Consider the following 19,284-nt stretch of genomic DNA (forward strand, 5'->3'; position numbering starts at 1 on the left):
TCTCTCAGTGTTATAGAGGGTGAACAATTTATGAGTTTACCCTGTATAAGCTTTATACAGGGTAAAATGGATTTATTTGGGTTTAGAACCCACTGGGAGTTGGGCATCTGAGTGTTAAAGGCAGGAACACTTCTGTAAGTTGCTTTCAGTTAAGCCTGCAGCTGTTTTGGGCAAGTAATTCAGATTCTGGGTCTGTGTTGGAGCAGACGGGCGTGTCTGGCTCAGCAAGACAGAGTGCTGGAGTCCCAGGCTGACAGGGAAAGCAGGGGCAAAAGTAGTCTTGGCACATCGGTTGGCAGTTCCCAAGGGGGTTTCTGTGATCTAACCCGTCACAGTTCGTGTCAGCAACAATGAGAAATCACAGCAAAGTAACTCTTCTTACCCGTTGATCCCAAAAAGTATTTTTCTAAGACAGATCCATAGCCGGTGGGATTTTTGGTGAGGTTGCTGATAACAAATGGCTGGGACTTTGTATTCACATTGTTCAAAGGCCAGCGCTGGGCTCTGATGCTTGCTCCTCCGTACCAGGAGACATTAGTCATTGAAAAACAATCCTGCAACCAAACACAGAGAGTTCTGTTAGAAATGAAGACAGAAAACTCTTTGTGCCAGGGACTGGTACACAGGATAATACATACATGGGGTAATGAAGAAGTGAGAGAGGGCTCTTTACATTATGTGCTTAGAAAGGGAACAGGTTTAAGTGGATTAAGCAAGGAACTCTGTGCCAGTGACTCACTATGGGGGCCTTTGGAAAGTCAGAACCTCCGTGTCTCAAGCTTCCCCACTGGTAGCCTTCAGGTTAATGACATTTCCCTCACTGGATGCTGTGAGGATTAACAAGTGAATGTTTTCCCAATGCTTTGAGGCAGACTGCTCTGCAAATGCACAATACTACCGGTGTTGACAGCCCCAAATATTCAATAATCATGAGACCGTCCTTAAAAATCCATGAGATTTTAAAAAGATATATATCAATTTTAGTCTTCCTGTATCTGAGCTTTTAACTTAAACTTCAAAATGTGACAAATGTTTATCCACAACCATGAGGGCCAGAATTTTTTTCATAAATGAAAGCTGAAATTCTGCATAATCACTTGACTCCAGGAGCTGGAGATTTATTAACATCAAGCAATAGCAAGACTCAGTAAAATCACAAGAGTTGGCAACACTGTTATTCTATTATCTCAGATACTCTATACATTACATGTCTTAAAAAGTATCTACTTCTTATTAATCAAAAACTAAAGGCGATACTTTCCTTTAAATCCTTTCAATGGATCTTGTCTCCAGAACTCTTCTGGGGAGCTCCACACATGCAGTGAAAGTGGAATATCAACGCAGATATCTACTACCACGTGGACTTGAGAGGGAAATTTTGGTCCAGCTTCCTTACCCTATTGAATTTTGATGGTTTGCACTTCTATAGATACAGCAAAAGCATTACAACTATTGTTCATTGTGTATTTTATTATCTATATTAAAGCTGACCAGGAAATATCCCCCCCAAAAAAACACTGACAAAATATTGTTTTAATACAAAAAAACCCAAATCTGGATGTTATTCAGATTTTTGGCAACTGAAAAGTGAGTTTTTATATTTATTTTTACAAAAACTCAAATTTTTGATGAAATTAGGGGGGTTTGTGTTGGAATTTCCATTTAATCAAAAAGCAGCTTTCTATCTAAAAGCTGACAGAACTTTTTGACCAGCTGTGGTCTATATACTGGAGAGAGAGAGAGAGAGAGAGACCGAGCGCAGAACTGCAACTTTAACTTTAGCCGCTAATGTTCTGACCCAAACTAGTAACCTTTATTTTAAAAAAATTAAAATGCAGTCCTTTCAGGAAAACAATAACCTACCAGTCTAGATTTTAAAAATAAATAAATAAATAAATAAATAAGAAGCTCTCAATAGCAGTGCATCAAAGCATAAACCTGATTTAGAGATTCTGGAAATAAGAGTAATAGATTTTTAAGGCTAGAAGGTGCTGTAGTGTACAAACCCCACACTGAGGAACAGAGGGTTAAAGAGCAGATCTGAGCCTAGGAGGCTCGGTCCAGACATATTTGCTGGAGGTGCTCGCAATAGAGGTGGAGTTTAAAAAGGCACAGCATAGCTCAGTCAGGGAGGTCAGTGCCAGTGAGCAGAGCTGTTCTGGTAGCTCCTGCGGGGATACAGAAAGAGTCCAATGCCATCTGGAGCAGACCTCAATTGGGAGATGCAGGCTCCCAGTGGAGAGACAGCAGAGCGCCTGCCTGTGAGTGAGGAGGAAGAACCTCCGGACTCCTTTCAGTTGAGTATGCATTGCAAGTCAATAGCCAGGCAACTACTAGGCCTCTAGAGAGACAGGGATGTAGTAGGAAGTGACCCAAGGAGCAGTCTTGGTGATACCTTTGCCTTTGCTGCACACCTAAACTGCCAGCCCCAGGGCCCTGGGTTGGAGCCTGGTGGAGAGGGAGGGCCTGGGTTCCCCTACCAGCAATCTACAGCCTTGAGCCACTAGCTGCTACGGCCAACCCACGGACTTGGAACCATAATGGGGAAGAGTGTGCTAGTGCTCCAAGCACTGCGAGACCACCCTGCATCACAGGACCATTATGATAATCACATGCATCAAATTTCACCCAGTGGTTCCTTCACTGAGCCCAATAACTTGTGGTTGAACTAGAATGTATCTTTTAGAACAGGGGGAGCAAACTTTTTGGCCTGAGGGCCACATTGGGGTTCCAAAACTGGATGGAGGGCCGGGTAGGGAAGGCTGTGCCTCCCCAAACAGCCTGGCCCCCCACCCCCTATCTGCCCCTTCCCACTTCCCGTCCCCTGACTGCCCCCCTCAGAACCCCCAACCCATCCCAACCCTCCCTGCTCCTTGTCCCCTGACTGCCCCCTGCTGGGACCCCATCCCCTCCCAACCCCCTCCCCCGCTCCCTGTCCCCTGACTGCCCCAACCCCTATCCACACCCCCACCCCCTGACAGGCCCCCCGGGACTCCCACGCCTATCCAGCCACCCCCTGCTCCCTACCCCCCAGGACCCCCTGCCCCTTATCCAACCCCCCACTCCCTTACCATGCTGCTCAGAGCACCAGGACTGGCAGTTGCGCCGCCCGGCCGGAGCCAGCCATGCTGCCCAGAGCGCTGGCAGCACGGCGAGCTGAGGCTGCGGGGGAGGGGGGACAGCAGGGAAGGGGCCGGGGGCTAGCCTCCGTGGCCGGGAGCTCAAAGGCCGGGCAGGACGGTCCTGTGGGCCATAGTTTGCCCACCTCTGTTTTAGAATAACATTCGGTCTTGATTTAAAGATGCCAAATGATGGAGAATTTACCACATTCCTTGGTAATCTGTTCCAATGGTTAATTGCCTTCACTGTTAAAAATGTGCATCTTATTTCCAGTCTGAACTTTGCTGACTTCAATTTCCAGCTGTTATGCATTTGTCTGCTAGATTAAAGAGCCCTGTAGTACCAGATATCTTTTCCCTGTGCAGATCAAGTCACCTGTTAACCTTCTCTTTGATACACTCAATCTATTTATCTTAAGTCTCTCTCATCATAAGGAATGTTTTATAGACCACAAACCATTCTTGTAGCTTTTCTCTAAACTCTCTCCAGCTTTTCAATATGCTATTTAAAATGTAGACATTGGAACTGAACACCATATGCCAAGGGTGGTCTCACCAATGCTGTACACAATGGTAACACCACCTCCCTACTCCTATTCAGTACCTACCCCTTTATACATATTGTGTATTCCAGCATCCGCCTGGGAGTTCAGTCTGCATCGTCCACAAACTTTATCAGCGATAATTTTATATTTTCTTCCAGATAACTGACAAAAAAATATTGAGTAGCATTGGGCTGAGAACCAATCCATAGGGGACCCCCATTAGAAACATTTCCCTAATAGTTGTTAATGGAGAATTAAGAATGCTTTCATATCTATCAGGTAACTTGTTTTCAATTGTTTTAACATGGGACATGTTGATAGCCATAAAGAACATGGACAAGGAAGGGACCAAATGGGGAAAAGAAAAGCTGTGAATATACCATCCTCTGGGCCTGGCCAAAGGAGGAAGGGGAACATGAAGAACAGTAAAACCACTCAGGGAGGCTCTAGAGATGAGCTGTTCATTAAAGACGAAAAACCACCATTCAACCTTGGTTAGGTTTTATTCCCTCTCTCTAGCTTTTTCTATCCCTCCAGTAATGTTCTTTATAAAACAATAATTAAATGAAACACACGCTGAGGTATAAAATGGCACAGATGTACTTTATCCAGTGGGCTGCCTTGACATTTATGATCTGCCTGTGAATAATTTCTCAAATATCTACCACCGTTTCTTGAGTTTTGCAATAGGCACTAGTCCACTGCAAGAAAGTCACAAAAAAATGAATTCCCTTAGGTGGTAGCATTTGGAAATTAGTGCCTCCATTTAAAACAAAACACCTAGAAAATATTTCTAAAACAGTTTCTGCCAAATATGTCTAGTATATCTAAACAACGTAGTCATCCCAAACTTCTGCGAATAGAACCCTTCAAATGGACAGGCAATGGAAGTGAAAAGTGACAAATTCCAAACAGTTAAAAGGAAATATTACTTATCCAAACACTCAACATGTGGCACTCACTGCAACAAAATTATCACTAAGGCCCAGAGCTTAGCAGGATTATACATTTATACTCACAACAAGACTATCCAAGGTTACAATAGTGAACAACACAAAAACAAAACAACAGTTTCAGATAGGATACAAACCCCCTTGCTTCAGGGCATAAACCAACTTCTGGGAATGGGGTGCAGTGGGGCAGGGTGTTAGAATGTCCATTCCTGGGGGGCAGGTTATCCCTTAACTACCACCTGCAGTTTCTTGCACCTTCCTCTGAAGCAGCTGGTGCTGACCACTCTCAGAAAGAGATTACCGGAGTAGACAGATCACTGGTCTGATCTAGTATTCTTACATTACTTTATAGCACAACACATTATCATATATTATCACTGTGACAGTGTACCCCATAAGGCTTTATGGGGGGGGGGTGCTTATAAATATATGTATGACATAACTGGAATATGTTTTGTGCTGCCTGTGCCATGTAATATATCTCCGTAAAGGTTATGGTCTACTATATCTATTCATCCTATTTGTACATATATATCATTTTCTACTTGAGGTTAAGAATATGGGCTGTATGCTTGCTTGATTTCTAAGTAAGCTTTGTGAGGCATTTGATCAGTTTCTTGAGGAAGGAATTTGCCAGGTTAAGTACCTGATCAGGAAACACTTGGGGAACAGGTTTCCGAGTAGCAGCCGTGTTAGTCTGTATCCGCAAAAAGAACAGGAGTACTTGTGGCACCTTAGAGACTAACAAATTTATTAGAGCATAAGCTTTCGTGGACTACAGCCCACTTCTTCGGATGCATATAGAATGGAACATATATTGAGGAGATTGTATGTGTGTATATATATCTCCTCAATATATGTTCCATTCTATATGCATCCGAAGAAGTGGGCTGTAGTCCACGAAAGCTTATGCTCTAATAAATTTGTTAGTCTCTAAGGTGCCACAAGTACTTGGAGAACAATGCATCTTGGAATGCTCCATTCCACATAAGAAGTCTTCCTGGAGACATGCAAGATACCATGTGGACAATGGCTTCAGCCTGTAAAGACTGAGTCATGCAGGGACATGTGACTTACCCAGGTGACTCCAGAACTCCATCTTGGAGCTGGACTTTGCATAGGAGGGAGGAGGGGAGGTCTCCACCCACAAGAGAGAGTCTATTTAAATCCGTGGGAGACCCCTCCATTTTGTCTTCAGCTAGCTAAGGAAGGAGCCTCTCCGCCCCCTTCCCCTTCCTCCCCCCCCCCCCCCACCATACTTGAAGGGAACTGAAATAAACAACAGTAACTACAGGGGGTGTGAGTGATTGCTGGACCCAGGTTAAAAGGAGATTAGCCTGTAAAAGGGAGCATTCTGGAACTGGTGAGGAACTTACCTATATTTAGTTTGATTAGACTTAGATTTGCACATTTTATTTTATTTTACTTGGTGACTTACTTTGTTCTGTCCGTTACTACTTGGAACCACTTAAATCCTACTGTCTGTATTTAATAAAATCACTTTTTATTTAGTAATTTACTCAGAGTATGTATTAATACCTGGGGGAGCAAACAACTGTGCATCTCTCTCTATCAGTGTTATAGAGGGCAAACAATTTATGAGTTTACTTTGCATAAGCTTTATACAGGGTAAAACGGATTTATCTGGGTTTAGACCCCATTGGGAGTTGAGCATCTGAGTGCTAGAGACAAGCACACTTCCGTTCAAGGCACTGTAAATTAGCTGTTTTCAGGTAAACTTGCAGCTTTGGGGCAAGTGATTCAGACCCTGGTCTGTGTTGGAGCTCATTGTTGGCCTTGAGACCAGATAGTCTCACATTTCAGAAGCTTCCACTCACAGATCGGGACAGACATTTATTCCTAGATTCTAGTGATATTTGTGGACACAGGACCTGTGCCTAAATATTTAAGTCCTTTCAAAATGATCGGATCTGATTTCAGTTCTGCTTCTAGTAAATTAGTAGTAATCAAGGATGCTTTGCTGTACATTTAATATATGGTACCTTTCATTCTGGAGACCCAAATTCCAAGGGGCTGTGAAGACAGCAGGACAAATTCTGCCCTCAGTTACATCAGCTTAAGTCTAGAGGAACTCCAGTGACATCTGAGCTACTCTAGATTTACAGTGGTGAAAGTGTAGGCAGAATTTGGCCCCCAGCTGTTTATAATAGCAAGCACTGTTTTCCATCTCCATATTTTAAAATATCCCAAAGGGTTAATGCTGTAACAATCTATGTGACCACAGAGCTGAACCTTCCAATGTAGCCATCCTCAACTGGAACATGTTCCTCAAGTCTCCACTCAGCTAACTGTGGATTTACTCCTGCTTCTGTAGAAGTCAATGGGAGCAGGAGCTGACCCCATATTTGCCAAACACTGGGTTACTGATAGAATGTTCTTTCCCATAAGGGCTGGACCAGATTCAATGGAGCTATATCAATTTATGACAGCAGGGAATTTGGCTCTCCCTCAATCCAGTAACTATGTAAGCTGTGCTTAGCACGATACCATAGGCTTACTGATCTTGCCATAAGGTTTCCAGGCAGACCTCATGCAATAAATAACTCTGAGGATAATCCTAACGTTGGCTATTTACTGCTCTTATTGTAATCCCTGACTTGAAAAGGACTTTCTTCCTCAGAACTTGAAAGTCTCTCCTGTTTTCTCTAGCATCCAAAATGCTACAAGAGGGCAGGCCGTGCTTGCTTTATGACTTTAGCACAAGGTAAGCACAACTCTGTATGTTTCATATTAAATACACAGCTGACTGTTTTATTTCATAACCAAAAGAACTGATCAAAGCAACATCTTCCCCGTGCTGCTTGGCCTCTCCACTGGACTACAAAGGAGCTAGTTCTAGTCCTGGATTACGTTGGCTTCTGCTAACTAAATATCAGGGGAACGGGTGTCAGAACATCCTCCATAAGCAGGCTGCAGCCGTGTCCTCCCAGCCACTGGGGTTTCTGCAGCTGGGCAGTGTCACCAAAGAAGTGTCACAGCTCGCTGGAGAGGACTCCTGGCCAGGAGATGTGCTGCTTCAGCAGAATTATCATGCAAAGGAGCTTCTGCACCTCCTGTGTCACATGGAGGGAGGGGGAAATTGATGTGGCAGTCCTGCATGGGGTGGGGATAGGTTAGAGAAAAGGCCACAGGATCCTTAGTTACATAAATTCAATTGTCCTAAATGCCCTGTGCAAGTGGCACCGAGAGGTTGCAGTAGTGTAGGCTGGGGAAGCAGCCGCACGGAGTGGGCTGAAGGGATTATTACTCTGCGGCTCAATGCTCTGGCTCCAGCTAGGGTGTGTGTTTGCATCCTTCACACTCACAAAGCCCAACTGCTCTAACTTTCTGCAGGGTGCAAGGAATGCTTTGAGCCTGCTCATGTGATACACAGGTCCCGTCCAAAAAATTCCTGTAGCAACTGCGTAGGAGCCTCTACAGCCCACTGCAGTTCTTATTCAAGGCACTGTAAATTAGGGTCTATACACTATGTACAGGTTTCAGAGTAGCAGCCGTGTTAGTCTGTATCCGCAAAAAGAACAGGAGTACTTGTGGCACCTTAGAGACTAACAAATTTATTTGAGCATAAGCTTTCGTGAGCTACAGCCCACTTCTTCGGATGCATAGAATGGAACATATATTGAGGAGATATATACACACATATAGAGAGCATGAAAAGGTGGGAGTTGACTTACCAACTCTGAGAGGCCAATTAAGTAAGAGAAAAAAACTTTTGAAGTGATAATCAAGATAGCCCAGTACAGACAGTTTGATAAGAAGTGGCAATTTTGCAACAGAAAAGCTTCAAAAACAGGCTCCAACAAGAAACTGCTGAGCTGGAATTGATATGCAAATTAGATACAATCAATTTAGGCTTGAATAGGGACTGGGAATGGCTGAGCCATTACACACATTGAATCTATCTCCCCTTGTAAGTATTCTCACACTTCTTATCAAACTGTCTGTACTGGGCTATCTTGATTATCACTTCAAAAGTTTTTTTCTCTTATTTAATTGGCCTCTCAGAGTTGGTAAGACAACTCCCACCTTTTCATGCTCTCTGTATGTGTGTATATATATATATATCCTCAATATATATTCCATTCTATGCATCCGAAGAAGTGGGCTGTAGCCCACAAAAGCTTATGCTCAAATAAATTTGTTAGTCTCTAAGGTGCCACAAGTACTCCTGTTCTTTTTACACTATGTACAGAATCTCATGTGCTACTTGGTACATTTAAGCCCTGTCCATACAACAGCTGAAACCATGCTAGCAACATATATATTCTTCTAACATCTCAGGCCCATCCTTGCTACGTTATGAGAATATATATTATGGGGGGAGCGAGCAGTAAGCCTAGTTTGCCTACCGCTTCCTATTAGAAAAGATTGTTGTGACCTTTTCTCTGAGAAGCTCTCAAACCTACATTCTTTGTAATAGGCCTTTGATATTCAGCCGGGGAGATCCCCTTGGGCTACAGAAGTGCCTTTTCTTTCTCCTAGGAAATTCCATTCAGGTTTGGCTGAGATATATGCAACTGTAGATTTTAAATCACCGTTTCCCTTTTCTCGCTTGCATCCCTCAGGGAACTTTTGGCAGCCTGCCCAAATGGCTGAACACGCCAAGGGTGGGCTCAAGCCAGGGCCATGGCAGGCAGCTGCCAAAATAGCCAAAGCAGAGTGTGGGGAGAAGAGTGCCCATCCAGGCTCTACTCACCTATAAGTCCCTGGAACCAGCACATGGCCCCAGTGGCCTGTTTACACACACACACACACTTATACCCCAGGGTACCGCATGGAGCAGAAACTCGGCTCCCTTACTAGGCAAGGAGAGAGAGAGAGAGAGAGAGAGAGAGACACACACACACGGCAACACCCAAATTCTCAAATCCTTCAAATGGCACCAGACACCAACCCCCCATTCCGGGGGCAAGACGTGGGGCAGGAGCTCCCCTGACTCTGGAGGTTGGGGAGAGCAAGAGCCAAGCTGGAATGGGCTTCTTCCTGGATCTAGCACCTGGACTCAGCAATCCAATCTCCTCCCACCTTCCCACATAACAGCCTTCTCCTACCACTCACTAATGTTGGTCCTGTAGCTCACGTAGCAGCAGTCCGTTCAACAATGCTGAAGGCTCGGGATTCAGATCCTGTTGACGATCCATGATTGGGCGAGTTGTTATAGTTGCATGTAACAGAATCTGTTTTTACCCTAAGCCCTCCCCCCCACACACACTATTGCTCAATTACACACAAAAAGCTGCTTTAAAAGAACGTATGCAGTATTGTTGTAGCCATGGTGGTCCCAGGATAAGAAAGAGACAAAGTGGGTGAGGTAATGTCTTTTATTGGACCAACTTCTGTTGGTGGGAGACTTTCACCAACAGAAGTTGGTCCAGTAAAAGACATAACATTATTTTGAAAGGTACAAGGTGGGTGAGGTAATGTTGAAGAGTCAAGCACCTGAAAGTTAGGAAGTGCCAGATTTAGGATTACAACCATAATTCAGGTATGCATTATGGTATGGTCTTTACACAATCTTACTATTATATCTGTAGGAGCCTGCATTATTCTGCGCACAGAATGGATGCCTACTGAGCCAGTAATTACGGTTGCATGAGCAATCATACATGGTTTTCCTAATGGTGCTTAACATTGCAATCTAAATAACGTTCTTTTAACATAGTTTGTGTGTGAGAGAGAGAAGTTTTGAGTTTCTGGTGACTGGTTCTTTAGCTTCAGGAAGGTAATATAAGAGACTGGACAGGCTGCCAGGAGGAAATCCAAGAAGAGATAGTTTTAAAATGTTTCCTTTGCAAAAGCTGCTAAATATTTTAAACAAATATTACGAAAATTCAGTTTTCTGAAGTTACTGTATTGAACTTGAAAACCATTTCAGTCACTAAAGTGTAAAACATGAGTCTTTACACCCTACTCCAAGTGCAAATCTCAATGCATCCTTAACTATCGAGTCCCTATTGATGCCGCCATAATATATGTATATGTATTTCCTCCACTAAATTTCCCTCCCAAAAATTGTACCAAGGTCCCCCACTACTAACAACGGTGCCTCTCCTCAGCAAGGCAAGCAAAACAAATTTGGAGATTCCAGGTCAGGGTGTTTTGGTGACATGATGAACCAAAAAAACCGCTAAGAATATTTTTCAACAAGCTCCTGCCACTCCATAATACAAAACAAAGACAAACCTGGAAAGTATCAAGAGTTACGTGGCTTTTCCCCCCTTGCCTCCTGGTTTCCTAAACCACCTAAATACAATCAATTATATTATTTCGGTTCAAATGCTCTTGTTGCCTCTGCTCTTTCTAAACCTTTCCTTTTTGCCAAGCAGCAGGATCAGCGAGACTTAACCTCCCACATGACTTCAAATCTCTGGCAATTAGAACAAGGCCTCTTGGGTGCCTCCGCGAAAGCCCAGACGTATTTCAAGGGGGAATGGGGATTTCTGGTTGTTTAAGCATTAGCAGCTAGTCTGACTTACACCCTCAACTACTAAAAAGAATGACCAGCTCCTAACTCTGTGCAGTGATTCATGCAGAATTGGGGTCCTGGGGAGGGAAATTCAGCTATTTCAAGTGGGCTATTTCAGTTTGTATTTAGCGTTACAAAGGAACAGCTGAGTCCATGAAAAACAGGCGCTACCTGCCAAACAACTGTGACTCAAAGCCAGCCATAGATTACTTTAACATATCTGGGCCTGATCCTTAGCTGGTGCAAACTGAATAAGTCAATGGAGTCACATTAACTGACACTAGCTGAGGATCTGGCCCTATATGTGTAACTATGGAATGCAGTCAAAACAAGACATAGAACCACGTGTCACAGGATTGTTTCTATCGCTCAGCAGAGAGAGAGGATTTATTGGTGTCACACAGTGCATCAATAAATGGCTTTAACTGTTAGGGGGACTTATTTTTGTTTTCTGGTGTAAACTTCTAAGCACATGGAGACAATCTGGGGCAGATCTTCAGTACAACTGTAAAAGCGAGCCAGCCAGCCAGCAACAACATTTATGATTTAGCCTATGTTCTGATAAAAGGACATCTACAGCCAGCTAATTTGCTGGATTGTTTCCGAAAAGCCTTTTATTTCCTTTTCATTTTCTCCTCTCTGACTTGCTCTGTTGCTGCAAGTTAGAGACCCTGCTCATCTCACCCAGCTTAATCCCTTTCACCTTTTATAAACACATTCACCCCCTCCTCCCCACTGGCCTGGATTTGAACCTGTAAATGTCTGAGGAGTTTCACCTTCCCCTGAAGTCAGCAGGAGTTGTGGGCTCTCAGCATCGTGAAGGATCAGACTCCTGTTTCCTAACTTTTTTGAAACACCTATGTGTGTCGGAGTCCTGTCTTATTCTGATTGATTCAAATCTACAAGAGAATTCTTTGTCTTCTGATAATATGAAATGCGTATTCATGGCTCAGGTTCCTATGGGGTCCCTTTGAGACTGATCCTAAATGTCAAGCAAAATTTCTGAACTCGGTAATGGTTTAACTACATTGTAAAATATTTTTTATTTGGGTGCTAGTGAGGGACAAATTCTATTGAAAAGCAAGGCCAATCCACTCCAGTCCTCAAATTGAATGTTTCACTAAGGTGGAGGAATTTGGCCCAGAGTTTTAAAATAAAGATCCTCCACTGATGTAAATCAGTATAGCTCAATTGACTTCAGTAGCTGATTTCTACCAGCTGAGACTCTGGCCCACTCCCTGTTTCTGACTTTCCCCACATATTTTCCAACCGTTTTTGATTTTTACTTGGAAAATGATCAACTCTATCCTACTCATCACCTTGGCAGTATAGATCTAAAACAAATCATGCACGTAGGCAACACTCACCGATTACATTCAAAAATTTCTCCAAAGCAAAGTGTGTTTTAAATGTGAATTTACTGTACAGAGAGCAGAGATGTCGATATCTAGACAATGTATAGATCAGGAAAAAAAAATCAGATTTTATTAATGTTCTCAGTGCTGACACCTGATCTATCAGGAGAAAGGAAAGTGCCGTGCTCAGATACAGACAAGTTGATTCATTCTTCCCTTTCCTAAATATTGTATAACAAAATACTCTTAAGTGCTCTGTAAGTCGCAAGAGCATCACACAAACTGAGGGAACACAAGAGGAAGTTCCCCAACTTTTAGCATAGACAGAGAAGCAAGTTCTGAAACCTGGTACAGCCAGGAGATTTCAGTGCCAGTGCAAATATGCGGTGGGTATTTATTTTACATAAGTTCTTTTTAGTTACAAACAGAGGAAGGAGGGTGCTGCCGTTCTCCCACCGGCGCCATTGGAATAAATCTATCGTGACTGTTTAGGAATAACCTTTTCTAGCTTTTTGGTTTTAAACACCATTGTTATTTTGTGTGTGTTGGTGTATATATGTATGTATTCAGTCTCTATCTAAATGTGGCTTTCCTGCCCTCTAGTTAACACTATAGCACTATGAGGAGGTAGCTGCAGTGACTGGTTGAGTATTATTAGTGTATTTTTAATGGTGACAATAGCACACCCAGAGTGCTTTGGAGCACCCATCTGTCTAGGATTTTGTATGATCACCCCATCATTGTGTGGTCCAGGTGCCTTCCACAAAAAGTAAGCACACTCCCTCTCTCTTCCAGCCCTCTCAGCAGGACAAGCTTAATGGGTTTTTTTTTATTTTATTTTATTTTATTTATTTTTAATTATAATAAATATGTAAGGCAGATCCTCCACTGATGTAAATTGGTGTGGCTCCATTGACTTCACTGGAGCTATGCTGATTTATACCAGCTGAGGATTTGGCCCAGAAAGCACCAGAGTGCATTAATAAAACACCACCTTTGTTTTATAACTAAACCAAATCCCCATTACCTTTAGTGTAATCTTGCAGTGCAGAGGAGTCCAGTTTATCGTGTAGCACTCTGTGCCGGCGGAAGGACCAGGTTCAAGGGAGATCTCCAGATCCGCCGTCGCATCCCAGGTATAGCAGAACTCCGTCTTGTTGAGCCAGCACAAGTTCTTCACAAAGGGCTGCTCTATGTCTGGGAAGTTGCCCACAGCGATCTCCACCAGGGTCTTCTCCTCGCTCAGGGTCTGCAGGACGAGGGAGTGAGACCTTCGCTCCCAGATGAGACCACTGGTGCTCCCTCTCAAGATCCAGTTCTTGTTTGGCTGGTCCACCACTTGCCAGTAAATAATCCCGATGGTCATCACAAAGAAGACAGCCACCCCGAGGCAGGCAACAGCTCCCTTCCAGGTCTCATTCATCTCCTTGAGACCAGAGTCCCACCTCACCTCTGGGATCGGACTCTGGTTCCTGGGACGAGCATGGGGCATTTTACACAAAATTATTAAAGCAATCTCGCAAGGAAATGCTTCTGCTTCAGGACACGGAGCTCTCTCTTTCGGAACCTGCTGGGAAGCTCTCTTTAACTTTGGTTATTTCCCCTCCTCTCCAAAAATAACTTCACAACTTCCCCCTCCCAGAAATAAAAACAAGTAAAACCACTTCTCAAAGCTTTCTCCACCACTCAGCACATGTTGCTAAAGGGGAAGTTATTCTAGTCAGCAGTGCACTAGCTGTAGAAAGGGAGAGTGCCTGCAAAATATAGCTGTAAACGTGTGGTGTCAGATCCATCCCCCCTGCCAGATTTGTCCCAGGTGCTTGAGCTGTGACGTTTCTCTGGCATGCCAGACTGTGCCTAATCAGGAACACTGTCTGTGGTCCTATAGAGACAAACATGCATTGAAAAGCTTGGATCCTGTATAACCATTAGATTGGGAGTAAAGGAGGGGGGAGTGGGCAGCAGCAGCAGCTGTATAGGGAAAATGCAGCATTCAAGTCTCCACGCAGCTTTGGGTTCAGGCTTGCAATGCAGCGTTAAGGGGACATGTTGTGCAGAGAAGATCACAGCGGATATTTGCTGATTATAAAGAGAAGAGTGTGAATGGGATTCCCCAAAAGTGCAAGTCACTCAGGTAAAAGTTCTTTTAGCCCTTCCTCCGCCAAATATAAGAGTTAGATTCATCTACCTGTTGCGTAGTAAAAACTGGAAGCTGTCTGTAAAGCATCATTTCATTCAAAACCTCATCTGGTGTAGATCAGTGTAATTTCCTTGATGCCCATGGAGATATGCTGATTTACACCAGCAGAGGATCAACTCTCGTTGCTCGGCACTTGGTTGGGTTTCCTGCATGTAAAATAAGCGTTTGTTTCCAAGTAAAAACATTGCTTGGCTTTTTTCCTTCTCTCAAAGAGAAACACTGATACTAGCACATCTGCTCAGTTTAGGTGAAGTCTCTGTACTAGTCACACTTCCCTGTAACAGTAACCACTGGCATTAACGTACGCTGACCCATGTCATGCAGGGCTATTAATCTTCGGAAGTCTGACCCAGCTCAGATGACTGGATCCAGGAAATAAAGCTGAATCTTTTTGCGCACTCACTGTGTCATACTTCCTATTCAACAGAGGCATGCCCAGGCCTACAATGTTATTTATATTTATTTTGCACAGTGTGAGAGGAAAATCGGGCCTCCTTTGAACTAAGAGGCTATATATGAGGGTGATGTTACGGGTATTTGTTCTTCACAGGGCATTTCAGTCTCCCCCTAGATCTCCACTTGCAGGACTCAAAGGCCCGATTCTCCTTTCACACTAGTTTCCACAGAGAGCATGATTCATTTCATCTCACTAAAGGCAGGTAAAAATTAACTGGTGTATTTCCCAAATGTTACCTTGTCATGTAAGCAGCTGTCACCAATGCACAGATGTCATGTGACTGCTAATGAGATGGTTTTGATTCTCAGTACATTTCCAGGAAGAGTTCCAAGTGCTGGCTTTATCCTATCAATTCCCACAATTTGGGACCCAGTTACCTAAGGGACCACCTGTCTCCCGCACCATGCTGCCACTATGGAGACCGGCATGTTTGAGAGCAATCGATTCAAACAAATGCAAGTGGATATGAGGGCATTTTCTTTGAATTCAAGAGATCCTGTCACTTCCCTGCTTGGTCCACCAGAGACTGGATTCATTCACTTCCAGGCAGGCTGCTAAGCCTCTCTTCTCCTAGGCATTTAGGCCCAGATCCAGCAAAGCATTTAAGTGGGAACTTAATTTTAAGCATGTGACTAGTCCCACTGACTTCAGTTGGATTACTGATGTGCTTAACTTTAAGTGCTTTCCTGGATCAGGGCCATAGTGGGGCTGGGGGATTCCAAAGGGGAGAGGCTGGAGATGGGTGAATTATGTGAAGTTTTTCACTATAGGAGGCAGTTGGAGAGAATGCCTTTAATCTTTTTTGTGGGAGTCTATTTGAAAAAATGGCCTCTGGAAATTTGATGAATCAGCATATAGTGAAATTTTTTTTTAGCTTTTCTAATGGAGTGCTTTACACTTTGAGAGGTGGATAGAGTGCTGGAGATGTGCCAGAGATAACAAAATAAAATCAAATAAGTGTTCGATGACTTCGCTACTTTATGAGTAATACATCTTTCCAAACTTGGACTACGTCTTCACTGCAAAGGCTGCGTTTACATTGAGATATCTAACAGAGTCTAAAATCCTGGCGGAGACAAGGAATTGTATTTTTCACCTCGTTGTAGCTAGTCAAGGTCAACCTTATAGCTTCCACCTATGGATGACTTTGGTTAGCTACATCAAACTCCCCGTGACTTGTTTCCTCTAGGATTTGACATCAAATTAGTGATCTCAGTGCAAACACACACCTTTTCTATGCAGTGCAGCCAAAGCCTCATACTCAAAGCTTTCATACATCCCTCACACCCTGTATCTGTGTTCTGTACTTTGTAGGCCAGATCCTTGGAAGGTGCAAATTAGCATAGCTCCGCTGGCTGCAATGTAACTAATCTAATGTACACCTGCTGAGGATCTGGCCCAATAAATCACTCTTTCATTTTAACCTGGATTCTGAGCTCTTTGGGACAAGGGCTGTGGTTGTTACATGGTTTATGATGTGCCTGGAATATATTTGGTTGGTTCAAATATTATTATTTTGGTCAAGCCATTTCCTATCAGTTTGATTTAAACAATAAATTCCCAGCTCTGATATAGTGCTTTTCATCAGTCGATCTCAACACGTTTTACAAATAAGTGGCTGATTTTGTTAGCCACGTGGCCACCAGCGAGCATATCACAGCTTTCATAGTGTGCTAGTGTCTGTATTCAACAGCCCTTTATAGAGGTTCAGAAGAATCCTTTGAAAGGAGCAAAACTCCTTTGAAATACCCAACATGCAGCCATGGAAGTTAGCTGGGAATTAAAAAAAGTGCATGGAGACTGAACAGTGTATATTCACACTGTGCACTCTTTGGATTGGATACATGCATAGGTGCCGACTCAGTGAGTGCTCTGGGGCTGGAGTACCCACGGGGAAAAATTAGCGGGTGCTCCGCACCCACCAGCAGCCAAGCTCCCCCTCCTTGCCTCCTTCTCCCCCTTCAGCGTGCTGCATCCCCCATCCTCCCAGCGCTTCCTGCCCTCCCGCTGCCTAACAGCTGTTTGGAGGCGCTTAGGACTTTCCACTCAGGGGAGGAGGCGGAGAAGAGGCAGGGCAGGGGTAGGGACTTGGGGGAAGGGGATGGAATGGGGGCAGGAAGGGGGCAGGGCTGGGGTGGGGGTCGAGCACCACCAGGCAGAGGGGAAGTCGGTGCCTATGGATACATGTTATGTGGTATGTTTCGGTGCCTTGATTAGCTAAGTGCAACTCTCAGAATCAGGTGTTTAGTGCAAATACTAGAGAAACAAGCTGGGTGAGCGGACCTAAAGAAGAGCTCTGTGTAGGTCGAAAGCTTGTGTCTCTCTCACCAACAGAAGTTGGTCCAATAAAAGATCTTACCTCCCCCACCTTATAGCTAATATCCTGGGACTGACACGGCTACCCCAACACTGCATAGCGAAAACACTCACAGTTATGGATTTGATATGTGCTGGCTGCAAACGTCCTGTAGCATTTGTTTAAAAATTCACTGTCTGGAAGAACAAACCTGTAGGTATGCACACAAGGGGCACAAACACTGTCAAAGCAAGTTCATTTTGAAATCCAAACGCATATTTACAGAAATGTTTCTTGCCGCAATCGCGCAGCTCTAATCAAGAGAAAAGGGAAAACTAATGAAAATGTGCGGAGATACAGAGAAACAGTTATAATTGCATATTGACATCTAAGCGCAGACTCTGATCCTGCAATCTGCAATGCTGAGGCAGAATGCCGTGCTGGCATCAAGCCCCACTGACTTCAATGGATGATTGTGCAACGGTCTGCCCACGTGCCCTAAGGGATGAGGATCGCATTCAGTGCGCTAATGAAGACTTCACTCCTGAGTACACAGCCCCAGAGAGATGATAAAACAAAGGCTCTCCATTCACGGAGGAGGCAATAGCAATGGAAGATCACCTGGCCAGGATATGGAGCATAAACTATTTTTAATTTTTAATCTTATTTGTATTGCTTTTATTTTGTGATTTTTTTTTCTTTGTTGTCAATCCAACACCAAATAAACCTTATTTTGTTTACAGTATCTGGAACAATAACGTGGGGACAGGGATTGCTGGACACAGCTACGGGAAGGAAACTGGCTTCAGACCATAACGGAGACTGAGTCAATGAAAAAGTAACCTCAGATCCAGAGGGGAGAGATAGAGATAAGCATCCAATCAAAAGCAAAGAAACCATGAGGGCCTGCCCACAAGAGGAACAAGAGCTAGTATAAGTCAGCGTGGGCACAGGGAGAACTTGGTGGTTGCAGGGCCAAGTACCAACTGGCCACCTTAACCAAAAAATAACCGAAACCAACATTTTTTAATGCAGTATCATATCCTAAATAAACCACACCTCAGAGAAGAGAGAAACAAACTCCCTCCCTCTCCAGAAATGATACTCACCCCTACCCCACAAGCAATGAATTAAAAAGGAAACTCACAGCTTTGAGCTTGGCTCTGAAGGATATTGCAGAATTGCATGTATCAAGGTAGAGACGATTCCATAGTCATGGACTTTTGATGGAAGAGGCCTTACCAAGTTATGCCATCATGTGGCCAGCAGTTCCAGCCTGCAGATTTTAGTACCCACAGCAGAAGACACGGCAGCACACAATCCTTCAGGCAGAGCAGTCCGGTGTTATCCAAGGCTTCAAAACACTAACAGTGATATCTTGAAATGCACTTGCTGAGCAACAGGCAGCTACTGCAGCTGTCAGAGCCAATGTGTCAGCGATGCTTGTGGGTGGATGCCCTTGAACAATCGTGCTGCTGTGCTCTACAAGAGCCGGGAGTGGTTTTCAATGATAGTCCTTCAATGAAATACCTTACAGCCATCCAGCATAAAAGTCTTGCAGATATAGATCTACTGCAGGAGGGTCCGTGAGAAAAGGAGGGTGCCACATAACGGCGTGGAGCATTGTTGGGTCCATGCTGGCTAACAGCAATTTGAAAATGGCGTGAGCCAGCCCAGAAAGGAAGTATGGGGCGGAGACAGCAGAAACATGGGATTTTAAAATTAAACAATGGAACTCACCTGGCTTCCCACAATTCATAGTGAAAACAATCCCAGGATGCACGCTGTTCAGCAGTGATGCAAAGGACCATGGGATACCCCCAGAGAATGCTACGCCCCCAGAGAATCCCACCATGTGCTCACACAATGTGA

At 44.0% G+C, this 19,284-nt stretch overlaps 1 protein-coding gene across 5 annotated transcripts in view; it reads right to left on the reverse strand.

Annotated features, from left to right (window-relative positions):
- The window catches only part of LOC117877368 (SITS-binding protein-like), a 74,008-nt gene extending 55,059 nt beyond the window's left edge, over positions 1-18,949 (reverse strand). Inside the window, exons 1-5 of one of the 5 annotated variants that reach the window (XM_034770440.1) lie at positions 18,560-18,949; positions 17,547-17,623; positions 14,648-14,805; positions 13,487-13,931; positions 383-554 (exon numbers count right to left, since the gene is read on the reverse strand). In XM_034770440.1, the coding sequence (XP_034626331.1) occupies positions 383-554; positions 13,487-13,882 (568 nt within the window). In that variant the 5' untranslated portion in view covers positions 13,883-13,931; positions 14,648-14,805; positions 17,547-17,623; positions 18,560-18,949. The other 4 variants (XM_034770441.1, XM_034770443.1, XM_034770442.1 and 1 more) reach the window with 4 other exon arrangements.
- Positions 18,950-19,284: the final 335 nt, after the last annotated feature.

The sequence above is a fragment of the Trachemys scripta genome, chromosome 4 (assembly GCF_013100865.1).
Source record: "Trachemys scripta elegans isolate TJP31775 chromosome 4, CAS_Tse_1.0, whole genome shotgun sequence".
NCBI lineage: Eukaryota > Metazoa > Chordata > Testudines > Emydidae > Trachemys > Trachemys scripta.